At 37.8% G+C, this 25,045-nt stretch overlaps 1 protein-coding gene across 6 annotated transcripts in view; it reads left to right on the top strand.

Moving 5' to 3' along the window:
- The window catches only part of LOC136250807 (protein unc-13 homolog 4B-like), a 98,413-nt gene that overhangs the window by 5,416 nt on the left and 67,952 nt on the right, over positions 1 to 25,045 (top strand). For 4 of the 6 annotated variants that reach the window (XM_066043108.1, XM_066043107.1, XM_066043110.1 and 1 more), the window contains exons 2-9: positions 5,423 to 5,510; positions 7,483 to 7,644; positions 11,629 to 11,718; positions 11,803 to 11,865; positions 17,633 to 17,660; positions 18,430 to 18,468; positions 19,485 to 19,662; positions 19,720 to 19,767. In XM_066043108.1, coding sequence (XP_065899180.1) covers positions 5,423 to 5,510; positions 7,483 to 7,644; positions 11,629 to 11,718; positions 11,803 to 11,865; positions 17,633 to 17,660; positions 18,430 to 18,468; positions 19,485 to 19,662; positions 19,720 to 19,767 — 696 coding nt within the window. Of the gene's footprint in view, positions 1 to 5,422; positions 5,511 to 6,735; positions 6,784 to 7,482; positions 7,645 to 11,628; positions 11,719 to 11,802; positions 11,866 to 17,632; positions 17,661 to 18,429; positions 18,469 to 18,893; positions 18,944 to 19,484; positions 19,663 to 19,719; positions 19,768 to 25,045 lie in introns of those variants that run through there. The other 2 variants (XM_066043109.1, XM_066043111.1) reach the window with 2 other exon arrangements.

Raw genomic sequence — 25,045 nt, 5'->3', positions numbered from 1 at the left:
TGGAACACTAGAGAAATTGCAATAGTATTGTATTACAGAGTCTATTTAATTACTTTTGTAATGTTCTAATAGAGTGCACATTTCTTCGAGGATTTCAAATAGAACACACATATTATGTTCTAGAACAGTTTAAATTTTCCAGATCTACAAAATTATGAACTTTTACTATTGAATAGATTTTTGCTAGAATTTTCATTTATAAAGTAGAAACTAAATGAAGTGAACAGCTGTAATAGCAATGGCTCAGTGATTAAGGATTTGGGTATTCAATATGGAGGTCCCTGGTTTGAATGCCAGTAAGGTTTTTCGACGATTTTCCAGCAGTGAATTTTCTATAGAGTAATTCAAGAACCCCACCATTTACAGTTGTTTGGTTGCTGCTTTGTAACTCTGTAGCTGTTAATGCGACTTCTTTAAACCACAAAAGGTTTGAGATATGATGGTTAACCTATACTCATGCCAATTTTTTCATAAACAGTTTACCCTGTAGGTATGACAACAAGTTGGCCGTTTTTACTGTAAATAATTGTTCACAGCTCTATGACTATTAGTCAGATTTGTACCAAATTTGGTACATGATTGTGCTGCAGTACGTTCTCAAAGATCAAGAAAATATTTGCATTTTATTAAGGATTTTGTAAAGTGTACAAAAAGAATAATCTAAATCCCAAGCCCCCTAAATGAAGAAGGAGAGAAAAATGAAAAAAATTAGCAAAACCTTCAGGACTCATATTTCACAATTGCATTGGTATGTGGGGTGCTGAAGGTGGAGGGCATTTGCAGTATAAAAATGATTCTAATTTGAGAAGGCAGCATGGAGCTATGTTTGTGTGAGAATCACATTTAGTTTATTCCTGCATATTCACGGTGTGACATACTGGCTTTCTTGGCCGCACTACACACTACCATGCATGTGTCTAGATATGTGGAAAATTTTGAGGTTTTATGAATAAGTACATAATTTTTTGGTGGTGCCTCTGTGCTAAAGGATGTACGTATAACAGTGAATCCACATACCATAGGTGGTGCAAATGATTAATATTCATGGAATGTAATTGTCCATATGGAATAATTAACAGTCGCTTTGTAGATAGGTTAACCAGGGCCTTTAAACAATCTACTCCACAGCTATGGAGTTAAAAGACAAAAGCAAAACAAGTGGTAATATGCTGATAAATACATACATTTTTGGGATTAGCAGGGGCGTATTCAGGATTCTTTCAAGGGGGATTCCACGTTTAGTAGTGAGATATTGTATGATGCAGGGGTCCGGCACAGCCCATAGCAGCTGACAGATTTTGAACATCAAATGCTTCAAAATTTACTAGTTTGTGCTCTATGGATTATACAAGTAATTAATATCTTCAATGTATGCTTGGTTGCTTAGCTCCCTTTAAGTCCTGTCAACTATAGCTTTTATATGACTGCATGGCCAGGAGTATAGTGATCCAATAAGCTATAGCCATTCAAATTCTCCAGTTAAAACTCAAAATTTAATGCTTCAAGCTGGTTTTGCATTCACATTATATATATATCAAAACACATGGTAGTGTGTCGTGTGGCCCAAGAAGCCGGCGCACAACACCATCAATATATTGACAGGAAGAAAGAAAACGCGATTTTAACACCTCCGTAGCTTTGTGCTGCCTTAACGAAACAATACGATTTTTGCTGTGGACACACCTGCCAACTTCAATACTCCACATACCAAATTTGAGCGAAATCGTTTCTAGCATTGCCGAGATATGCGACTTCAAAAATTGGCTTAGTTTCTTAGTTTTTTTTTCATCTTTTTGTAATCTTACAAAAACTGCCATACAACACAAACTCCATATCCAATTGTCTTGAAATTTGGCACACAGAAGGGGAGTATAAAGGCGCATCTTAGTACCAAGTTTGGCTGGAATACGATAAACAGTCAAAGAGTTATTAGTGATTATTCACAAAAAATAACACCAATATGTTGTCACACCTACAAGGTAAACCGCTCATTGGAAGAAGCTGAAAATCGGTGGGTGAATAGGTTAACTATTGAACCTCAAACCTTTTGTGGTTTGAAAGTAATCGAGTTAAAGACCACAAAGATACAACAACAAAAAACCAACAGTGTGTAGCAATTATGCAATTGAGATTAGCTAATAAAAAACAACTACTTGCCACGCCTACCAGATGGAGTAATGCTTTGATAATTGCTGTACAGGTAGAGCAATCATCTTAGAAAGGCTCTTCAGTGGTGTAAAAAAATCAGACTTAAACCCACAGACTTGTAACGTAGCAAGTGTGAGATTGAGATACTCTAATAGAGCAGTCACCTAAAGAGAATTCAAGAGATCAGCTAGAAACAAATAACCCGTATAGATACCAGCTACAAACAAATCACCCTGCAGAGAGTTCAGCTACAAGAAGTCATCTTATAGAGAGTTCAGCTACAAAGAAACCACCATGTAGAGAGTTCAGCTGCAAACAAATCACCTATAGAGAATTCAGCTAGAAACAAATTACCCTGTAGAGAGATCAGCTAGAAAAAGTTACCTTGTAAAGAGTTCAGCTACAAAGAAACCATCATGTAGAGAGTTCAGCTGCAAGCAAATCGCCTGTAGAGAGTTCAGTTACAAACAAATCACCCCGTAGAGAGTTCAACTACAAACAGATAACCCTGCAGAGAGAGTTCAGCTAGAAACAAGTCACCCTGTAGAGAGTTCATCTACAAGTAGAGACTTCAGTTACATTTCAAGTCATCCAGTAGAGAGATCAGCTGCAGTCAAGTAATATATGTATTATATATATATATATATATATATAATTTGTAAATTTACTGATAAAATCAGAAATAGTTAAAGTATTTAAAATCTACTTCATCTTTCTCTTCTTCCTGAGGTAAAGAAAAAAATAGGTTAAAAAAAAGCCCAAAGCCAGCCTATGGCCGGCGTTGGGGTATACAAATACAAAAAGACTAATTCAAAACTGATGGCTGCACTCTTTTTTTACAGCTTGGCTGTTTTGGATCCAAATTTGTTTTGGATTAGATATATATAAAGCTGAAAAGTTGTCTAACTACTGTCTGTCACACTGTTTACAAAACTTGGCGACATTCGACACAAGTAGTGCTGATAACAAAGTGCTCATCATCCGGCTACTCTAAGTTTATTATCACAAGTTCATGCGTGCTTTCGTTTGTTCTCTACAACATGTAGAAAGCCAAGGTGTAGAGAGAACTTGAGCTACATTCCTTTGGAAGCCACAACACAAAATGTTCAAGTGGTAGAATGCCTAACTAGTGTGTAGGAGGTCGTGGGTTTGAATCCACATGCTGGTCTATATTTTCATTCTAAACGGTGCCTTTTTGTGAACACCTTATTAAACTCAACTTTTAGCTCACGGTATCCTGGCATGCAAAAGACATATCGATACAGGATTTTAGTGAAATTAAATGCCCATCAGCAACTCAAGTGTTGTTGTAGCAAATCAATATATGCTGTTAAATTTTTTTTTATAGAGTGATGAAGGAACTGGTGTAGGGAAGGATCACTGAAAAGTTGAGCTACACATTCCTGTCAAAACCACAGACAAACAGCTGTGGCAATTCCTCCCTTAACTCCAAGTTATTATAACCAACCTGGGTTCAATCCCTGCCTAGGTCATAACCTTTTTTCACTTCTTGATGCACCTTTTTGTTCTAGCTGTCTGTTCCATGCAAGTCTTCATCAGGTTTTCAGCACTGGCACATAACCGCCTTACTTCATAAGGACTCTTATAGCACTTTTGTGGTAGGGCAGGTGGATTGCCAACATATCTGTCCATGCATCTGTGTGTTGGTCCAGTGTTGTTCTAGGACAAGTTCCAAACTTTTGCTTGCCATGCAGTAGTAACTATAATTGCAAAATTGTGTTGGTTGCACGAGTCAATTTCTCTTTATTGACAGTAAGGCCAGTAAACATAACTGTACCAAGTATACTGTATATACAATTTCCTTAGCTCACATACAGTTTCACTAATTAACTATGCATTCTCATTATTTCACTACGTGTACTTAAAAGGATGGCATAAGGATCATGTACTTTAACAGGGTTATCAACATAGAATATAGCTTGGTTCCCAATATATTAATTATTATGCCACATTAGTTAGTCGCACTAGCAGGTACCAATGCTAGTTTTTAAACCAGGCGTGCGTCCACAGCCAGCTGAAGGCCAGCTGTGGGCACGCGCCTGGTTTAAAGTGTGTGTTTGTGTATGTATGTATGTTTCCATATTTGTTTGTCTTTCTGCACCCGCATGAGCAAACCTTGTTCACTAAAACAGCCTTTATGTGAGAAAGAAAGGCCATAATAGAGATAAACTTCCAGACAGGTAAGCTTTGGTTTAAGGCGATTAATGTACGCACCAGCGTGAAATACAGGTGAAGCAAGTTAATAAGGACATGGTGAAGGTCTTTCCCAGTGCTCTCTACGGACGTCAAACAACACAGCTGGCCTCCTAGGCTACTGGGTAATACAAATTCCTTTGAGTTGAAAAGGAGGCGGGCCCGTACATACGTGAATGTAGATTTGAGGCTTTTCCTAACGAATATACATAAATGCTATAGCCAAACTATAAAATCGTTAAGAAGATACTTCTGTGCATTATTAGTGGGTTAAAGTGGTTTGTTCAAGGTACACCTCCTTAGCAGTGCTTAGCAACATAATTACAAAATTATAAAATATTTCATCAATTACAAAATACAAATTACTATGATTCAATTGTTTAAGTAGCAACAAAGCAAAATCCAAGCTAAATATTAGTTCCAGTTAAGTTTGTTTGCTGCATGGTGCCTGGTTTTTAGAAGTAGCACAACATCAACTTGTTAGAAAACTTATACCAGTAATCCATTATGAATGTTCTATTAGAGTATTTTTGACTGCTCTACCAGAATACACTTATTAAGATACTGTAATTTCCAACTAAAGATGCTATCCACAAACCAGCACCTTTATAGGGACACAAAGAAGGAACAGTTAAGTCCATGATGCATGAATTATCATATGCCAGGACCAAATAACATCTAACTGTGAAAACAGTAAACCCATAGCATTACTGATTACCGAATTACATGTGTGCGAAGGAAAGAAACAGTCTGTCAGTCAGTTAGTCAGTAGAAAATCTGTGTTAAATTTCTTGGATACTTATTGGAACCATTTTTGGGTCACTTTGAAGGTGCACCCAACCAACACTACCAAAGTGCTATGAGGCCTCTAGTCAATATTTTGTGGGAAAACACATATGCATAAATTTTTGTGATCTCTGCTATTTAGCAATTTAAATAATGACACCTTTATATAAATGGCTTAGTGCTGCTGATGCATATAAAGAATCTCTTGGTAAATTACTAGATGACACTTCTAGTTAGATGATATAATTCCAGGATTTTTCTTATTAACTATTAGGAGCATTATGGATACTGAAGAGCAAGAAGATAAGCAAGTTAGACTAAGTGCTCGTGATACACTGGAGAGAGTGTGTGGTATAGAAAAGGTACTTTCATGTTGTATGCAGTGGATCCTTGAATATGCAAATACTGTTGTTCCCAGAGTTTGACAAATGTTCAGATAATTAGTTTGTTTAGATAATGATGACTGTCAATTTGTATATGTAATATAGTGTGTATTAATGTGCTAAGTGAAGCAAAACAAGGGACATGATTGTATACCATATCTATATAACTGGAATAATCCCTGCTTTGGCTTGTAGTTGTAGTTGACTTAACATATACAATCATGTCTTATTTCATTACATTTTAGCCCGCCATAGGTTGACTTACATAAGTACATGACACATATCTTTACCAAGCTGTAAAGAGAGGGTGCAGCCTTTAAAAATGCAGGGTTGTGAAATTGTGATATGGAACATGTCTTGGGAGCCACCTGTATGGAAAGACCATCTTTCTATAAATAGACCTTTGAGTAATAAATTAATGCACTCCATAGTAGGTGCCTGCCTATTAAAGTCAAGAAATTTTGGCTGAAAAGGGTAACTGTCTGAAACAGGTTCCACTATAAATTTTAATAATGACAGCTTGTTTATTTCGGGATTTCCTACTTATAATTAATTTTCTGGTGTCAATTGATCCAGTGATTTTATTTCAGCCCATGCGGGGGACTCCAGAAAATACGGAACAACGGAATAACGGAATAAGCGAAAATTACATTCTTAACATTTTACTACTATATATACAGTCTATAGCATTTATACAATACTCACCTCATAACAATTCCACAGAGAATCACTAAGACGATCCTCAGGGCAATCTTTAAATAGAACTAGCACAAAATTAACCACTCCAGAGTAATCTAACTAAGCTAAAATACTTTCTAATACACTTTACTACAAAATCGCTGCAACACTATAAGTTCTTTCTGCTACAGCTGCTTATATCAGCCATCACACACGAGTAACTGCCCGAATTTATTAGTGACAACACTCCATCCTAAGAAATCTTCTCTGAAATAATCTACTTTGGCTAACCTGTTATCGCCAAACAATCTTAATGTAAATTCAAAAGGTTAAGTGCTGACATCACTTTGTGCAGCTTGATTCTAATAAATTCGGGCAGTTACTCGTGTGTTACTGCTGGTATAAGTAGCTGTAGCAGAAAGAACTTATAGTGTTGTAGCGATTTTGTAGTAAAGTGTATTAGAAAGTATTTTAGCTTAGTTAGATTATTCTAGAGTGGTTAGTTTTGTGCTCGTTCTATTTAAAGATCGCCCTGAGGATTGCCTTAGTGGATTCTCTGTGGAATTGTTACAAGGTGAGTATTGTATAAATGCTATAGACTGTATATATGTAGTAAATTGTAAGAATGTAATTTTGTTATTCCGCTGTTCGTTATTCCGTATTCCGTGTTTTCTGGGGTCCCCCCATGCGGCAGGTATGTACTGGATAATTATAGAAGTGTACATGTTTTATTTTTGAGAATTCCTCTGCTGAAGTGATCAGAGCTTCTCTTTTGTGTATCTGACCATAAAAAGACATAATGTGTCTCGAAACATCTCAGAATACCATCAAAGCCATCAAAGTGTGAGGCTATGGTTATAACAAGTGATAATATCCATGAATATGTTTAGAACTATGTAGAACATTCCAGGTATCTATTAACAGTCAAAACAACAATTTAAACTAACCTATGATCTTTTACATTCAATAAAAACAGTTGATTTCCAAGTCCATAATTATGTAGCTTAACTTCATAGTAGTCAATAAAGTAAAATCCACAGTCAATCCTTTTATGTGTCACTGTATTATAGAAGATAACAAAGTTTCATCAAAGAAATCTGAGGAAATGCATTAATGAAGTATATCAAAAGTATGCTCCCTGTTATACTACTTCTGTTTCTCGTTAATACATTCCTGAGTACTGATAGCAGTGCTATGTGTCATATGTATACACCTTATCCTCCCTTTGGTGTGTGCACCAAAAGTAAATGTGTAAATTATGGTCTTATTACAGAAATTGATAAAGAAAATTAGCAAAAGAAGTCTTGGTCTGTTGGACACAATGTTACCACTTAACCCACATACTGATGTGTGGAGGGAAACTCAACCAGTTACAAAGATCACTGACTCACTGTACCCATTTGATATTGATGGGAAGAGACCAACAAAAGATGAAGTGAGAATATTCATATACACTGTAAATAAGTTGGATGCAGAATTATAAAGTTTTCTGTTTCTAAAAAGTATTATATAGCACAGCCATGTAGTAATAATCTGATACTACAGGAACCACAGTACAAAGTTACTGAATTTTCCAATCCATAAGCCAACTAATCTGCTAGCAATCGCCAGTTGCACAGCTATTATAGTATCGCTATCTGAGGTTGCACAGTCTACCAGGAATTAATTCCAGGTCTACAATAGCTCTTCAGTGTCATACATGAACAGGAATCTTTGGCTTACTAATACACTGTTGCCACACAATGTCCCATTTGGCTTATATCTGTGTTGTAAGGAGAGGGTCTTGGCCCAAAGGAAAATTATATACACATATATATATATATATATATATATATATATATATATATGTGACTGGATCTGCAAGAATCCTATATGTTTGTGCAAGCCTTATTTTACAGTAGAATGCAATAGGAGTATTTATGAAATTGTAAAAGAATTCCATAAACTTTTAAAGCGCTTGTTTCACAATGAAGGAAGGTGAGAATGCCAAAAACCTTGGTAGCATCGTGATCCCCAAAGTAGGAGGAGTTCCAAAATCTTTGTATCGTGCCAGTACTCCCAAGGAGGCGTAAGCTATGAGCATTAGTCTGCCTTGCATTGGACGAGCGGTTCACTATCATTTTTTCTCAAGTTTCACCTTTGCCCTGGTCATAAAAAGCACCTAGAAGACAAAAGTTACCCAGCAATGGATTCGCTTTTTTATGGAGAATCCAATGGTGTACGTTGCATCTTGGTGGAGGACTGCATTTGTAAGTTATGATCGTTGAATCAAGCTCCTGTAGTTTATTTTCCATATTGTCACTGTACAAATCAATTTTTCTGTTGTTGCCACTTTGTAGTGCTGTAACTTTGAAAGTTCTTGGTTTTGAGAGCTGAAACTTTGGTTGACCATCCCTTTGTCTATCTAGATAAAGAAAATGTAATTTGAAAATGCACTAACATATAGGGTTCTTGCAGATCCAGTCACATAAATATATCTAATCCAAAACAGCCAAGCTGTAAAAAAAGAGTGCGGCTCTGAGAAAGGCTATGGTGAAAAAAGATGTGAAATCCAAGGTGGCGGCCAAGAAATGACTGTGATGGTAGGTTAATGGTAAAAATTTTAATAACAACAATTCAAGTGAATTTTGTGCCAAGACCAAGCGGCACCAAATTCACTGAATTGTTGTTATTAAAATTTTTACCATTAACCTACCATCACAGTCATTTCTTGGCCGCCACCTTGGATTTCACATCTTTTTTCACCATAGCCTTTCTCAGGGCCGCACTCTTTTTTTACAGCTTGGCTGTTTTGGATTAGATTTCACTTCTTTTTGCATTTGTATACCTATGGCCGGCTTTAGGGCTTTTTAACCTGTCATTTTTTTCTTTACTACATGAAGAAGAAAAGATGAAGCAGAGTGATTTCTTTGTAGCTGACCTCTCTGCAAGGTGATCCTTCTAGCTGATCCCTCTACCGGATAACTTGTTTGTAGCTGAACTCTCTACAAGGTGATTTGTTTGTAGCTGAACTTTCTACAAGGTAACTTCTTCTAGCTGATCTTTCTACAGGGTGATTTGTTTGTAGCTGAATTCTCTACAGGGCGATTTGTTTGCAGCTGAACTCTCTACAAGGTAGCTTCTTTGTAGCTGAACTCTCTACAATGTAACTTCTTCTAGCTGAATTCTCTACGGGTGGCTTGTTTCTAGCTGATCTCTCTACAGGGTGACTTGTTTGTAGCTGAACTCTCTACAGAGTGATTTGTTTGTAGCTGAACTCTCTACAAGGTAACTTCTTCTAGCTGACCTTTCTATAGGGTGATTTGTTTGTAGCTAAATTCTCTACAGGGCGATTTGTTTGCAGCTGAACTCTCTACAAGGTAGTTTCTTTGTAGCTGAACTCTCTACAATGTAACTTCTTCTAGCTGAATTCTCTACGGGTGGCTTGTTTCTAGCTGATCTCTCTACAGGGTGACTTGTTTCTAGCTGAACTCTCTACAGGGTGATTTGTTTATAGCTGAACTCTCTACAAGGTAACTTCTTCTAGCTGACCTTTCTACAGGGTGATTTGTTTGTAGCTGAATTCTCTACATGGTAGTTTCTTTGTAGCTGAACTCTCTACAATGTAACTTCTTCTAGCTGAACTCTCTACAGGATGACTTGTTTCTAGCTGATCTCTCTACAGGGTGACTTGTTTGTAGCTGAACTGTCTACAGGGTGATTTGTTTGTAGCTGAACTCTCTACAAGGTAACTTCTTCTAGCTGAACTCTCTACAGGATGACTTGTTTCTAGCTGATCTCTCTACAGGGTGACTTGTTTGTAGTTGAACTTTTGTTTGTAGCTGAACTCTCTACAAGGTAACTTCTTCTAGCTGATCTTTCTACAGGGTGATTTGTTTGTAGTTGAATTCTCTACAGGTGATTTGTTTGCAGCTTAACTCTTTTACATGGTGGTTTCTTTGTAGCTGAACTCTCTACAAAGTGACTTCTTCTAGCTGATCTATCTACAGGATGACTTGTTTCTAACTGAACTCTCTACAGTGTGATCTGTTAATAGCAGAACTTTCTACTAGGTGATTTGTTTGCAGCTAAACTCTTTGCATGATTGTTTCTTTGTAACTGAACTCTCTACAAGGTGACTTCTTCTAGCTGATCTCTCTACAGGATGACTTGTTTCTAACTGAACTCTCTACAGTGTGATCTGTTCGTAGCAGAACTTTTTACTGGGTGATTTGTTTGTAGCTAAACTCTTTGCATGATTGTTTCTTTGTAACTGAACTCTCTACAAGGTAACTTCTTCTAGCTGATCTCTCTACAGGGCAATTTGTTTGTAGCTGAATTCTCTGCAGGGTGATTTATTTGAGCTGAACTCTCTACATGATGGCTTATTTGTAGCTGAACTGTCTATTTGGTACCTTCTTCTAGCTGATCTGACTACAGGGTGACTTGTTTGTAGCTGAATTTCCTACAGAATAACTTACAATGTAATATAACTGAGTAAATTATAAATGCAGCTGAATGCTTTATTAGGGTGACTGTTCTATTAGAGTATCTCGATCTCCCATTTGCTGCACCTAGTTGCCTTTCGAATCATAACTCAGTGATTTGTAATCCGATTCTTCTGTACTACTGCAAGGACTTTCTATGATGATTATTCCAGCTACATACTGATTTTCAGCTCGTTGCTCTAAGCGGTTTGCCTGGTAGATACGAAAACTAATAGTTTTTTTATTCATAAAAATCCATCGCGTAATTTTGACACAGGTTGGGTTTCGTGTCATATCTCCATGGTCTTTATCCTGATTCCTTTCAAACCACAAAAAGGCACTCCTACGATGGTTGCTCCATCTACATATCAATTTTCAACTGATTCCTCCAAGGCGTTTACCCTGTAGGCGTGACAGACCTTCGACCTTATTTTACGCAAATAATCGGTCATAACTCCGTGAATGTTCATCGGATTCCTACCAAAGTTGGTACGGAGATCCGCCTTAATGAGCCCTTTAAGTGTGCCAAATTTCAGCCAAATCCGAGCACGCATTCGTGTTTTATGGCGAATTTTGCGAAGTGTGCGAAATGAAGATGAAGAAGAAGAAAAAAACAAAGAAATTAAAACGAAATTTTGTTCGCTCGTATCTCGGAAATGGCTGGAGCGATTTTCTTTAAATTTGGTATGTAGACTCCCCTAGCTGGGCGGCATGTCTCCAGCAAATTTGGTTCCAATCGGATAAGGGATCACAGAGCTACATAGGTGTGAAAATTGCGTTTTCTTTCTTCCTGTTAATATACTCACGGTGTGGCGCGCCGGCTTCTTGGACCGCACAACACACTATCGTGTGTCTTGATACATCAAATCAGACACATGCTGTGAGGTCCATTATTCATCATTCATTTGTACAGTATCTCTTATTACTATATATGTGTGTTGGTATTTACATAGCTTGATCATGCATACAAGATGGCCCTTGGCGTTCTACTCAATCCCGCCAACAATGAATACCAGAAAGAACTGGAGCCATATGTAATCCAGGTACGTGGGTCTACCACATGCAGATATTCAGATATTGTACACCAACCACATTAAAAGTGTGAATATATTGAGTGCAATGTTTAGATGTTTGGCAAGACTATAAAAGAGCATAAAAGAATGAAACAAATTGTTACTCTGGATGATATGGTAAGTTGATTATGTGTGAAAGACTGGAAATTATTTATTACCATGAACATCTATATTTAAAAATATAGCTTCTGTGTTCTGAAACTCCTTTGGTTTATTCCCACTATACAGGGCCTGGAGCTAATTATCATAGCTAATCTATTCATTCATATCTACACATGATTGTGTTCAGTGCTGTAGCTGATTAGCTCACAAGTACACAAAAATTGGAATTTTCAACTAGAGTAGCACATCGATAAGAAGTACTGAAACAAGTTGGAGTAGTACATGATATTAAATCACAGTAATAAGAAGTATTATATCCCTGCTGTGTTCAAGATACCATAACAGAAATGCACAGTAGAAATATATATAATGCTTCTTATCGTTTTACTGTGATTTAATTTCATGCACTACTCCAGCTTGTTTCAATACTTTTTATCGATGTGTTACTCTAGTTGAAGATTCCAATTTTTTTTGTGTACTTGTTTGTCAACTTTTTTTGTAAATAATAATTATTGTGACTGGTGAACCCACGCATACTGCATCAAAAGAACGAAATGGTGCCAGTTATATCAATTATTGTCTGAAAAGTGAAAATTAATATCCATTATGCTTTGTTGTCAGTTATTTTCAACCTGTTACACAGTGGTACAAATCAATAACTGTTCTAAAAGCACCTCTGCAATCAAAGTAGTCGCTATGAAAAAATGCGGGTAATTTCCACTACAAAGGGAAGCCATCATGTGCTACCACCAAATCGACACTTTTTGCTGTCAGCAAAGATGTATGAGACACAAAGGAGAACACTAGTAAGTCCATGAGGAATGCATTGTATGTACTGCAGTATGTCAAAAGGCACCTGTCAGGCCAAAGCAACGTCAAACAGTGAAAAAATCAAGCCCATAGCCTTAGTCGTTATCGAGTTACGCTTGTCTGAAGGCATCAGTCATTTACTTGGTCAGTAGAAAATTCCGTTAATAAGTTTTTTGAAAAATCCATAGCAACTTGTTGGAAACATTTCAGGTCAATCTGAAGGCTTGTTTGGGCTTAGTTTTACCTAACCAATACTGCCTCATCATCAAAGAAAACACTTACAGGCAGCTGGATATAGAATGTTTTTAAATCACCGAAACTTGGGTTTTCATCTGCCTGCCTGCCTGCCTGCCTGCCCGCCCGCCCGCCTGCCCGCCCGCCCGCCTGCCTGCCTGACCACAATTGCAAGGCTGGAGTCCAGTGCACAGCCACCATTTGCGCCACATCGACAAACTCACCAGTGGGATGTACCTTTTGGGGTCCCAACAAATGAGTACTGTCTGTGCCTTGTCTTTCCTTTTATCTTGTCTTCATCCTTCTTCGTGCAATGAAACTATATTGAGGCATTGATTTTCCCTATCAAAACTTTTTTTGAGTAGCACATTTAGGTGCTGCAAACTTATTTAAACGCTTACGCTTGTAGATACCTGTAGCTTCATGATAGGTTCAAGACCCCACCTACTAACATGATCTTGGTTGATTAATAGCAATCGAGCACCGAGATCACACCTCTTAACTAGCTATCACAATGACACACCCTGTTATTATTGACCTAGCTGTATTCATAATGCTAGTACAATGAAAATGTGAAATAGTGGCACCCCCCTGGTAGACTCATAATCCTATAATACAGCAGTTACCCTAATATAACAGTCGCACGTGTATAGCTATCTATACGCTGCAAAAAAAAGCAACAACAAAAAACTAGTATGTTAAAATTATTAATTTAAAGGGATTCAAGCGATAAAAGGTAGTGAAACAAGAGATGAATGATAGTATTGCAGCATAGCTTGGTGGGAAATCCCTACATTGGCATCAGCATAGTTCAGTGGGAAAATCCCTACTTTTGCATTGAACAAAATGATTGTTATAACATGCCAATGTAGAGATTTTCCCACCAAGCTATGCTGGAATACCATCATTCATCTCTTGTTATTAGGGATCATAAAGGTTTGGACTTTTTTGGTCAAAAATGTCACCCTAAAACCAGCCTCACAATATCTTCATAGAACCTTAGTAGTAATGGTTAGGTATAACCAAGCCCAATGGTGCCTTCAGTATGATCTGAAACACTTCCTAAATGTTGCTACGAATTACAAAAAAATATTTAGTGGAATTTTCAACTGGCTGATGACTATCTGACTGCCTTCAGAGAAGTGTAACTCAATAATAGCTAAGACTACAGGCTTGATTTTTTCACTGTTCAATGTCACATCAAGTGCCTTTTGGCATGCCGCAGTGCATACAATGTATGCTTCATGGACCTACCTGTGTCCTCCTTTGTGTCCCATTTATCTTTGCTGACAGCACAAGGTGTGAATTCACGATAGTAACACATGATGGCTTCCCTATGTTTGATGGGAATCATCTAAGTTCTTTGATACAACTGGATTGATTGCAGAGGTCCTTCTCCTCATTTGTAATGCTGTGTAATGGGCTGAACAGAGCTGAAAATGAAGTGTAATGACCACTATTTCAGTAATTGATAGTTATGGTGTATTATTATCTAATCCAAAACAGCCAAGCTGTAAAAAAAGTGTGCGGCCCTCAAAAAGGCTATGGGGAAAAAAGATGTGAAATCCAAGGTGGGGGCCAAGAAATGGCTGTGATGGTAGGTTAATGGTAAAAATTTTAATAACGACAATTCAGGTGAATTTTGTGCCACTTGGTCTTGGCACAAAATTCACCTGAATTGTCATTATTAAAATTTTTACCATTAACCTACCATCACAGCCATTTCTTGGCCGCCACCTTGGATTTCACATCTTTTTTTCCCATAGCCTTTTTGAGGGCCGCACACTTTTTTTACAGCTTGGCTGTTTTGAATTAGATTTCATTTCTTTTTGTATTTGTATACCCCAAAGCCAGCCTATGGCCGGCTTTGGGACTTTTTTTAACCTATCTTTTTTTTACCACAGGAAGAAGAAAAGATGAAGTAGATGTACTTTAAAATATTTTATCAGTAAATGTACAAATTATATATATAATACATATATTGATTACAGAAATCTCCATGGTGGTTTCTTTGTAACTAAACACTCTACAATGTGACTTCTTCTAGATGCTCTCTCTACAGGGTGAATTGTTTGTAGCTGAACGATCTACAAGGTAACTTCTTCTAGCTGATCTCTCTACAGGGTGATTTGTTTGTAGCTGAATTCTGTACAGGCGATTTGTTTGCAGCTGAGCTCGTTACAGAATGGTTTCTTTGTAGCTGAACTCTCTACAAGGTAACTTCTTCTAACTGATCTTTCTACAGGGCAATTTGTGGCAGAATTTTCTACAGGGTGATTTCTTTGCAGCTAAACTCTCTACAGGGTGGTTTCTTTGTAGCTGAACTCTCTACAAGGTAACTTCTTCTAGCTGATCTCTCTACAGGGTGATTTGTTTGTAGCTGAACGATCTACAAGGTAACTTCTTCTAGCTGATCTCTCTACAGGGTGGTTTGTTTGTAGCTGAATTCTGTACAGGTGATTTGCTTGCAGCTGAGCTCTTTACAGAATGGTTTCTTTGTAGCTGAACTCTCTAAAAGGTAACTTCTTCTAACTGATCTTTCTACAGGACAATTTGTTTGTGGCTGAATTTTCTACAGGGTGATTTCTTTGCAGCTGAACTCTCTACATGGTGGTTTCTTTGTAGCTGAACTATCTACAAGGTAATTTCTTCTAGCTGACCTCTCTACAGGGTGATTTGTTTGTAGCTGAATTCTGTACAGGTGATTTGTTTGCAGCTGAGCTCTTTACAGAATGGTTTCTTTGTAGCTGAACTCTCTACAAGGTAACTTCTTCTAGCTGATGTCTCTACAAGGTCGCTAGTTTGTAGATGAACTCTCTCCATGATGATTTCTTTGTAACTGAACTCTCTACAAGGTGGCCTCTTCTAGCTGATCTTTCTACAGGGTGATTTGTTTGAAGCTGAACTCTCTACAAGGTAACCTCTTCTAGCTGATCTCTCTACAGGGAGATTTGTTTGTAGCTGAACTCTCTACATGATGGTTTCTTTGTAGCTGAACTCTCTACAAGGTAACTTCTTCTAGCTAATCTCTCTACAGGGAGATTTGTTTGTAGCTGAACTCTCTACATGATGGTTTCTTTGTAGCTTAACTCTCTGCAAGGTAACTTCTTGTATTGATCTCTCCACAGGGCGATTTGTTTGTAGCTGAACTCTCTACATGGTGGTTTCTTTGTAGCTGAACTCTACAAGGTGATTTCTTCTAGCTGAACTATCTCTTTCCATAGTTGCATGAACTCCCTACAAGGTAACTTCTTCTAGCTGATCTCTCTACAGGGTGACTTGTGTGTAGCTGATCTCTATACAGGTTTCTTGTTTCTAGCTGATCTCTTGAATTCTCTTCAGGGTGACTGCTCTATTAGGATGACTGCTCTATTAGAGTATCTCGATCTCGCACTTGCCGCACCAAGTTGGATTTCGTGTTATAACTCCGTGGCTTTAAGTCTGATTCTTCTACACCATTGATGAGCCTTTCTAAGATGATTACTCCATCTGTACAATGATTTTCAAAGCATTACCCCAAGTGGTTTATCTGGTAGGCGTGGCAAGCGGTCGTTTTTTTTATTTTATTAGCTAATCTCGATTGCGTAATTGTTACACACTGTTGGTTTTTTCATTGTATCTTCCTGTTTTGTAGCTCGATTTCTTTCAAACCACAAAAGGTTTGAGGTTCAATTGTTAACCTATTCACCCACCGATTTTCAGCTTCTTCCCATACGCGGTTTACCCTGTAGGCGTGACAATATGTTGGTGTTATTTTGCGTGAATAATCGCTCATAACTCTTTGCCTGTTTATCATATTTCAGCCAAAGTTGGTACCGAGATGCGCCTTTATATCCCCCTTCTGTGTGCCAAATTTCAAGGCAATCGGATATGGCGTTCGCGTTTTATAGTAGTTTTTGTAAGTGTGCCACAAGAAAAAGAAATATAAGAAGGAAAAAACCGAAGAAACTGAGCCAGTTTTTGAAGTCGCATATCTCAGGAACGCGTGAAGCAATTTCGCTCAAATTTGGAATGTGAAGTGCTGCAGTTGGCGGGCCTGTCCACAGCAAAAATCGTCTTGTTTCATCAAGGAAGCACAGAGCTACGGAAGTGCGAAAATTGCATTTTATTTCTTCCTGTCAATATACTCACGGGTGTTACATGCTGGCTTCTTGGGCCGCACGACACACTACCGTGTGTCTTGATTTATTTTATTTATTATTAGCGCTTTACAGTGACCAGCACTGAAGGTCTGACAGCAACATTATGTTAGTTTAGGTGAAAAATTAAGCCTGGCACCATTCTTTCTTGGTATGCATGAGTTCAAAAGTAAGCAAACAAGTATAGGGAAAAATTAAGAATTTTGAGTCCGATTAGGGATCATAGAAATAAAAATTATGAAACAAGGGAGGCCGCGTGCACCTGAAGATATACTAGTGGACATATGTAATCCCTACTTCAGTCTATACCAAGACTGAATTAGGGATGGAATGTCCACTAGTATATCTTCAGGTGTAGGCAACTTCCCTTCACTACTTTTTATTTCTATGATCTCTAATTAATCATAAATATTAATTTATCACTGGCCTGTTCAGTGGTCATCTGCTTCATATATATATGTTGTGTGTGTTGTGTGTGTGTGTGTGTGTGTGTGTGTGTGTGTGTGTGTGTGTTAGTTTTTAATTTTCAGCAATGTACAGTTGCTACTAAGAAGAATTATTTTGTTCTAACTTTATATTTGCTGTTTTTGTTTTTTTAGCAAAGTCATCATAAACTGCATCTTACATGTAAGTTGCAGAACAGACTACATTAAAACAATTAGCTGAAATTCTGTTCGAAATAATCCTATAAGAGTGTTTAAACTATAGTATAGTACTCAGGTAATAATTCTAATTGTGCAAATACAAATCATGTAAATACCAGGTCAGGATCCTCCCCTATTCTTGTATGGCCAGGCTGTATAGTTTTTCAGCATGAGGGCTTACCACTTTTAGTATAAATACTGGTGTCTAAAAAGCAGTCTGCCATATTTTCAGCATCAAAATTGTTCTGAAAAGTCATACAAATAATAGTGTAACTTGCTGTGTCTCCAAACAATACTTCATGGTGGTACTCCTTACTGCATGCACGTATGTATACAGCTATATGCCTGTGATTGATAGGAAGCTAATAACCACCTAGGTATTGAACTCCACATACTAAGGCAGCTTCTTTGATATCCTGTTTAACTTTAACAGCATTGGTTGCCTCTCTATTTGAGTGTAACAGTGAGCACGTGTGCCTGATTTTTTGGGATTCCTCAACTTTGGTACTGCCAAACCAAATTTATTTAGGCATGGGTGCGTAATTGAAGCAGTAAGCCAAAAAATATGGTCTGGTCATGTGAGACTAGTGGTCCCCAGGTATTCAGATAACTGAGATTTGGCTGTGCAAAAGATGCACTGTTAAATAATTGTGTGCACTCACTTGTATTGACTTGAAAGTGATGGTACTGCACTTTTCCTGTAAAATAATCATATCATCATTTTTTCTTGTATTTTTGCACATGTGATGTAGTGATCAAAGGAAAAGACATGATTGCACGACATTCTTGTGGTACGTGTAGTGATATCTGTACAAGGTTGTACATACTGTATGTACTGTATGCTTTGAGTGTTTATGTTCACAGTTTTACATTGTGTAAAAGCACTATGCCCTTTTAGACTAAGGTTTCCCCATGCTTTATGATATAATGTACTATGAAACCACCTAACTTCAAAGGCAAATCCCAGGTTACATATCTTATAAACCCTGGTTGGCCATGGTACATTTAAGTTAAACCATGGCTGGCTATGGTACATTTAAAATAAACCATGGCTGGCCATGGTACATATAAATGTACCATGGCCTTAATATCTGATGAGGCAACGTTGTTTGTTTTTATAAGAATCCTGGCAGTATTTGATTGTGGGAGTTTATTATTACTCACGTGATGAAAACCATGAACCCGATTTTGCATTTTACAGCACTCATACGAAGGCGATTCGACACCCTTACCACCACCCTATGAGTTGACAAACGGAAGTTTAAGGTGAGAACTAGTGTCATGGTTAATTTACAATCACGTGTCCACATGTTTAATTACATACCACGCCCACTTTTCATATATCACGAGGTAACCACTCTACAGCGAAGCTTTGTAAACAGTGGTTAAACGATGTAGCTACTTTGAAACACTTGTTAAATCGCAAAATTGAGTGTTTCTGTGATATCCATAGAATTTGCCAGTTTATGTTAACAAACGTAACTGCAATGTTACGTGCTGCTGGCCCATAATCGAATTTTACAAGACTCTCTATATAATAAATCCAGCAGGTTGCCTCGTATTGGCTTGGGTGATTAGTTGCCCACCACAGTAGGCTATTAGCCTACATGGTACATATCAGTTGTATCACGTGCCCTCATGATTTGCCTGATATGTACACCCACGCTCTCGGGCCTAACTGATATGTACACCCACGCTCTCAAGCCTAACGGCCCGGCCCAAGAGCGTGGGTGTACATATCAGGAAAATCACTTGGGTACATGATACAACTATTACATAAATAATAGTTTGAGTAAATATTTTTCAGGCAAGAGTGACCCTTACTGCTTCATCACTATTGTCAAATCTGAACATGTTGATATGTTCAGTTCAGCTAAACCTGATGTGGTCAATATTAATGAAATAAAGCAACTAGGACTGTGCATTGCAAAAAGTAGGGTCATTCCAAAGACACTTTGTCCAACATGGAATCAGGAGTTTGTATTGTAAGTTCATCTGTGAAGTAAATATGTTTTAATACTACATACCACATATATGTGCAGTCCACTAGGACAATATCCTAAACATGATATGGTTCTCATTGAAGCATGGTAAGTTCATCAGTGTGTACTGTATGTATGTAAGGACTTGCCTACATCTATGTATTAACAGAAACAGCTAAGCTGTGAAACATAGTGCTGTCTTTAAGTAAAATTATCCAAGATTTAAAATGTGAAATCAAATGTAGAGGTCAAGAAAAGGCTGCAGTGATGTTAATGTCTATCAATATCAATAATGACAGCTTCTGCCATGTTATTGTATTAAGATTATTGCAGCTGTTCCCATCTTACAGTACCACCGTACTGTATAGTAGGAATTGTGGAGGTTTGGGATTTTTCCCAAAAAGATCATCCAAAAACCAGCATTTTTTTCCTCCATAACAGCTTGGCAGTATTGGTAAGGCATAACCAAGCCCATAAATGTCTTCAGAGTGATCCTAAACCCTTTCAACAAAATTCTATAAATTTTTAAAATGAATTTTCTACTGACTGACTGACTAGCTAACTGACTGACCGACTGATGCCTCCAGCCAAGCATAATTAAGACTATGGGCCTGATTTCTTCACTGTGTGATGTCGCTTTGACCAATCGCAGCAGCTACAATGCATGCACGCAACATGGATTTACATTTGTTCTCCTTTGTGTCCCATTTCTTTCTCTACGACTGCATAGGTGTTGATTGGCAGTAACACACCATTTACTTATTATTTTAATTTCTGTGGATTATCAGAAGCACTCCTCATACTGCACTTTGTTTGTAATGCTGTGGAACATGGCTTAACTAAACTGGAATGGCCACTTTGTGTTTCAGTTATTGACAGTCGGGCACATGTTCAGTAAAGTGGTCGCCCACAATTGTAATGATTTTTTAGAAGCTATCTTTGTCTCCATTCAGGTTTTTGAGGAAGACTATCAGCAAGTTTATTCACTAACACCTACCTCTAATCACTCCATCGTTAGGGAAATGATGTTCATATCAACCTTCATGTAGCTGTGTATAATGGTCATCATCAATGCTATGATACCCACAGAATTTGCACTAAGAACCATGAAAGCAGTCAATATAAGCTGACTCACAGTGCAATGAATATACACATACTCTACTACATTTGTTAGACCATCAGCAATTGTCATTCAAATTTTTAGCCTCTTACGATTAACCATCACAGAAAAATCTGTTCAGAAGGTACATACATGCTCAAATGCACTAATCATACAGTACGATAGTACTGTATAGTAGGAACCACAAAGGAGTAGGTGTGGCCCATGAAATAACATCACCCAAAAACCAGCCTCAACTTTCCCTGATGACGATGAGGCAGTATTGGTTAGGTAAAACTAAGCCCAAACAAGCTTTCAGATTGACCTAAAACACTTTCAACAAGTTGCTATGGAATTTTTTAAAATTATTATTATTTAACAGAATTTTCTACTGACTGAGTAAATGACTGACAGATGCCTTCAGACAAGCATAACTTGATAATGGCTAAGGATACAGGTTTGATTTTTCACTGTTCGACGTCGCTGCAGCCAGAGAGGTGCCTTTTTGGCATACCGAATGTGCACAATGCATTCTTCATGGACTTACCAGTGTCCTCCTTTGTGTCCCATTCATCTTTGCTGACAGCAAAAAGTGTTGATTTGGTGGTAGCATGTGAGGCTTCCCTTCATAACGGAAATTGTCCATATTTTCATAGTGGCCACTTTGATTACATAGGTGCTTTTCGAACAGTTCTTGATTCGTACTGCTGTGTAACAGGTTGAACATAGCCGACAACAAATCGTAATGGATACTTCACTTTTCGGACGATACTTGATATATCTGGGGCACACAGCACCATTTCTTTCTTTTGGTATGAGTGGATTGTAGAGGTGCTTTTCGAACAGTTCTTGATTTGAAATGCTGTGTGACGAGTTGAACAAAGCTGACAGTGAAGCGTAATGGATACTTCACTTTTCAGATGTAGCTGGGGCGTGCGGCGCCATTTCAGGTGCGGTATGCATGGGTTCACCAGTCATAATAATTATTTACAAAGAAGTTTACAAACAAGTACACAAAAGAATTTGGAATTTTCGACTAGATTATAACACATCGATAAAAAGTACGGAAACAAGCTGGAGTAGTGCACGATATTAAATCACAGTAAAACAATAAAAAGTGTTATATCCTTACTGTGCTCAAGATACCATAATGGAAATGCACAGTAAGCTTTTTAAGGCCGCACCATTTTTTCACAGCTTGGCTGTTTTTATGTGGATTTCACTTCTTTTTGTACTTATAAGGCCCCAAAACCAGCCTATGGCTGACTTTGAAGTTTGTTTTTACTCACATTTCTTTTTTTTTTTTTTCTATGTAGATACAATGATGATTATTGAAGACAGACGTATAAATGTATTTCATTGCATGATTTAATTCAATATTTGATAATATTATTCCAATACTCTAATAAAGTGCACATTTTTTTGAGGACTTCTAATAGAATATACATAGAATGTTCTAGAACAATCTAGTACTTCTATTGGTATTCTATGAAAAATTACAATTGTTTGATTATAGTTAGATTTCAACTAGAAATTTCATTTATAAAGCAGAAATTAAGTGAGGTGATCAGCCAAGGTAGCAGTGGTTCAGTGGTTAAGGATGCAGGTGTTAGGAGGTCCCTGGTTTGAATTCTGGTAAGTTTCTTTTTTTTCGACATTTTTTGCACACCTTTTTTACCTCGCGGTGAATGCTCTATTAGAGCATCTTGATCCCGCGATTTTACACTTGCTTGGTTTTTGCTTTATACCTTTGTCGCTGTAACTCTATTGCTATTCAAACTATCAAAAGGCACTGCTATGGTGATCAGCCCATCTACACACCAATTTTCAAGTTATTTCTATAGTCGGTTTACCCTGTAGCCGTGACAAAAGTTTGATCTTTTTTTACTTGAATAAATGCTCATAACTCCTTAAATATTCCTCAGATTCACAACAAACTTGGTATGTGAATCCACCATTACATGCTCTTCATTTGTGCCCAAGATCGAGACAATCGAGTTACACTTTTGCATTTTATAGCAGTATTTGCAAAGTGTACAAAAAGAAACCGAAGCCTCTGTACAGCATAAGAAGAAAAAAACGAAGAAATTAAAATGATATTTTGAATGCCCATATCTTGCAAATGGCTGTTGCAAATTTAATCAAATTTGCTGTGTGGCGTACCCTACCTGGGGGACAGCTATAATGCAAAAATGGTGTGCTTTGGAGAAGGGGCCATGGAGCTACGCACGCATGAAAAAGCTGTTTTCTTTCTTCCTGCAAATATACTCATGGTGTGGTCACCGGCTTTCTTGGCCGCACGACACACTACCATGTGTCTTGATGATCCCTACTTGAATGTAAATCTAAAATTTTTGATTTTCCTTCCACTTGTAATAATCAGTTTTATGCAATAAATATACATTTGACAAATCTAGCAAGAGCACCAGCTATGCACCTTGTAGAATTAATTCCCATCAACTCGTTTAATCTGATCATTATTCAAAGAATCGATCTCACCGAATAATTTACATAGGAGCTGGGGTGGTGGAGCAGTGAGGGGGCCAGGCCATCTGTAAGTTGAAGACCAAAAAAAAGGTCACAGTCTGCTGACAGTAGCTGCTCTCCACCAATTATATCTCCTTATTTATAACTACACATATGTAGCTAAGTAACTTGCTACACTGCTTCTCTGAATACTGTGACTGCTCTATTAGAGTATCCAGATCCTGACTGTTCTATTAGAGTATCTCGATCTTTTCTTGCAAACAGTGTCCCATAAAAGTGGGGGGGCCCTGGTCCCTCCGTCTCCACCGCCTATGCATAGGAGTGTGTTATCAACACCTGTAATATGAACGGAAGCAAGCTGATTAATTTTTAACACAAAAGTACAATTAGCGTTATACACCAGTTTCAGTACATATGTCACTTATCAAGTGGATATATATATATATAGTACTTTGGTGAGGATCTATGTTCAATAATTTCCACACTGACAATGTTAACCATTATCTTTGAATCGTGTGTCGTGCAGCCCAAGAAGCCGGCGTGCCACCCGTGAGTATATTAACAGGAAGAAAGAAAACGCAATTTTCACACCTATGTAGCTCTGTGATCCCTTATCCGATTGGAACCAAATTTGCTACAGACGTGCCGGCCAGCTAGGGGAGTCTACACACCAAATTTGAAGAAAATCACTCCAGCCATTTCCGAGATACGAGCGAACAAACTTTTGTTTTAATTTCTTCGTTTTTTTCTTCTACTTCTTCATTTTGCACACTTCGCAAAATCCGCATAAAACCCGAATGCATGCTCGGATTGGGCTGAAATTTGGCACACTTAAAGGGCTCATTAAGGCAGATCGCTGTACCAACTTTGGTAGGAATCCGATGAACATTCACGGAGTTATGAACGATTATTTGCGTAAAATAAGGTAGAAGGTCTATCACACCTACAGGGTAAACTCCTTTGAGGAATCAGTTGAAAATTGATATGTAGATGGAGCAACCATCATAGGAGTGCCTTTTTGTGGTTTGAAAGGAATCGGGATAAAGACCATGGAGATATGACACAAAACCCCACCTGTGTCAAAATTACGCGATCGATTTTTATGAATAAAAAACTATTAGTTTTCGTGTCTACCAGGCAAACCGCTTAGAACAACGAGCTGAAAATCAGTATGTAGCTGGAATAATCATCATAGAAAGTCCTTGCAGTAGTACAGAAGAATCGGAGTACAAACCACTGAGTTATGATTTGAAAGACAACTATGTGTAACAAATGCGAGATCAAGATACTCCAATAGAACAGTCACCCTAATAGAACAGTCACCCTAATAAAGTATTCAGCTGCATTTATAATTTACTCAATTATATTACATTGCAAGTTATTCTGTAGGGAATTCAGCTACAAACAAGTCACCCTGTAGTCAGATCAGCCAGAAGAAGGTACCTAATAGAGAGTTCAGCTACAAAGAAACCATCATGTAGAGAGTTCAGCTCAAACAAATTGCCCTGTAGAGAGATCAGCTAGAAGAAGTTACCTTGTAGAGAGATCAGCTAGAAGAAGTTACCTTGTAGAGAGTTCAGTTACAAAGAAACAATCGTGCAAAGAGTTCAGCTGCAAACAAATCACCCAGTAGAAAGTTCCGCTATGAACAGATCACACTGTAGAGAGTTCAGTTAGAAACAAGTCATCTTGTAGAGAGATCAGCCAGAAGAAGTCACATTGTAGAGAGTTCAGCTACAAAGAAACTACCATGTAGAGAGTTCAGCTACAAACAAATCACCCTGTAGAGAACTCAGCTAC

This window comes from Dysidea avara, chromosome 3 (assembly GCF_963678975.1).
Source record: "Dysidea avara chromosome 3, odDysAvar1.4, whole genome shotgun sequence".
Classification (NCBI taxonomy): Eukaryota; Metazoa; Porifera; class Demospongiae; order Dictyoceratida; family Dysideidae; genus Dysidea; species Dysidea avara.
This window is presented reverse-complemented; position numbering and strand designations above follow the sequence as displayed.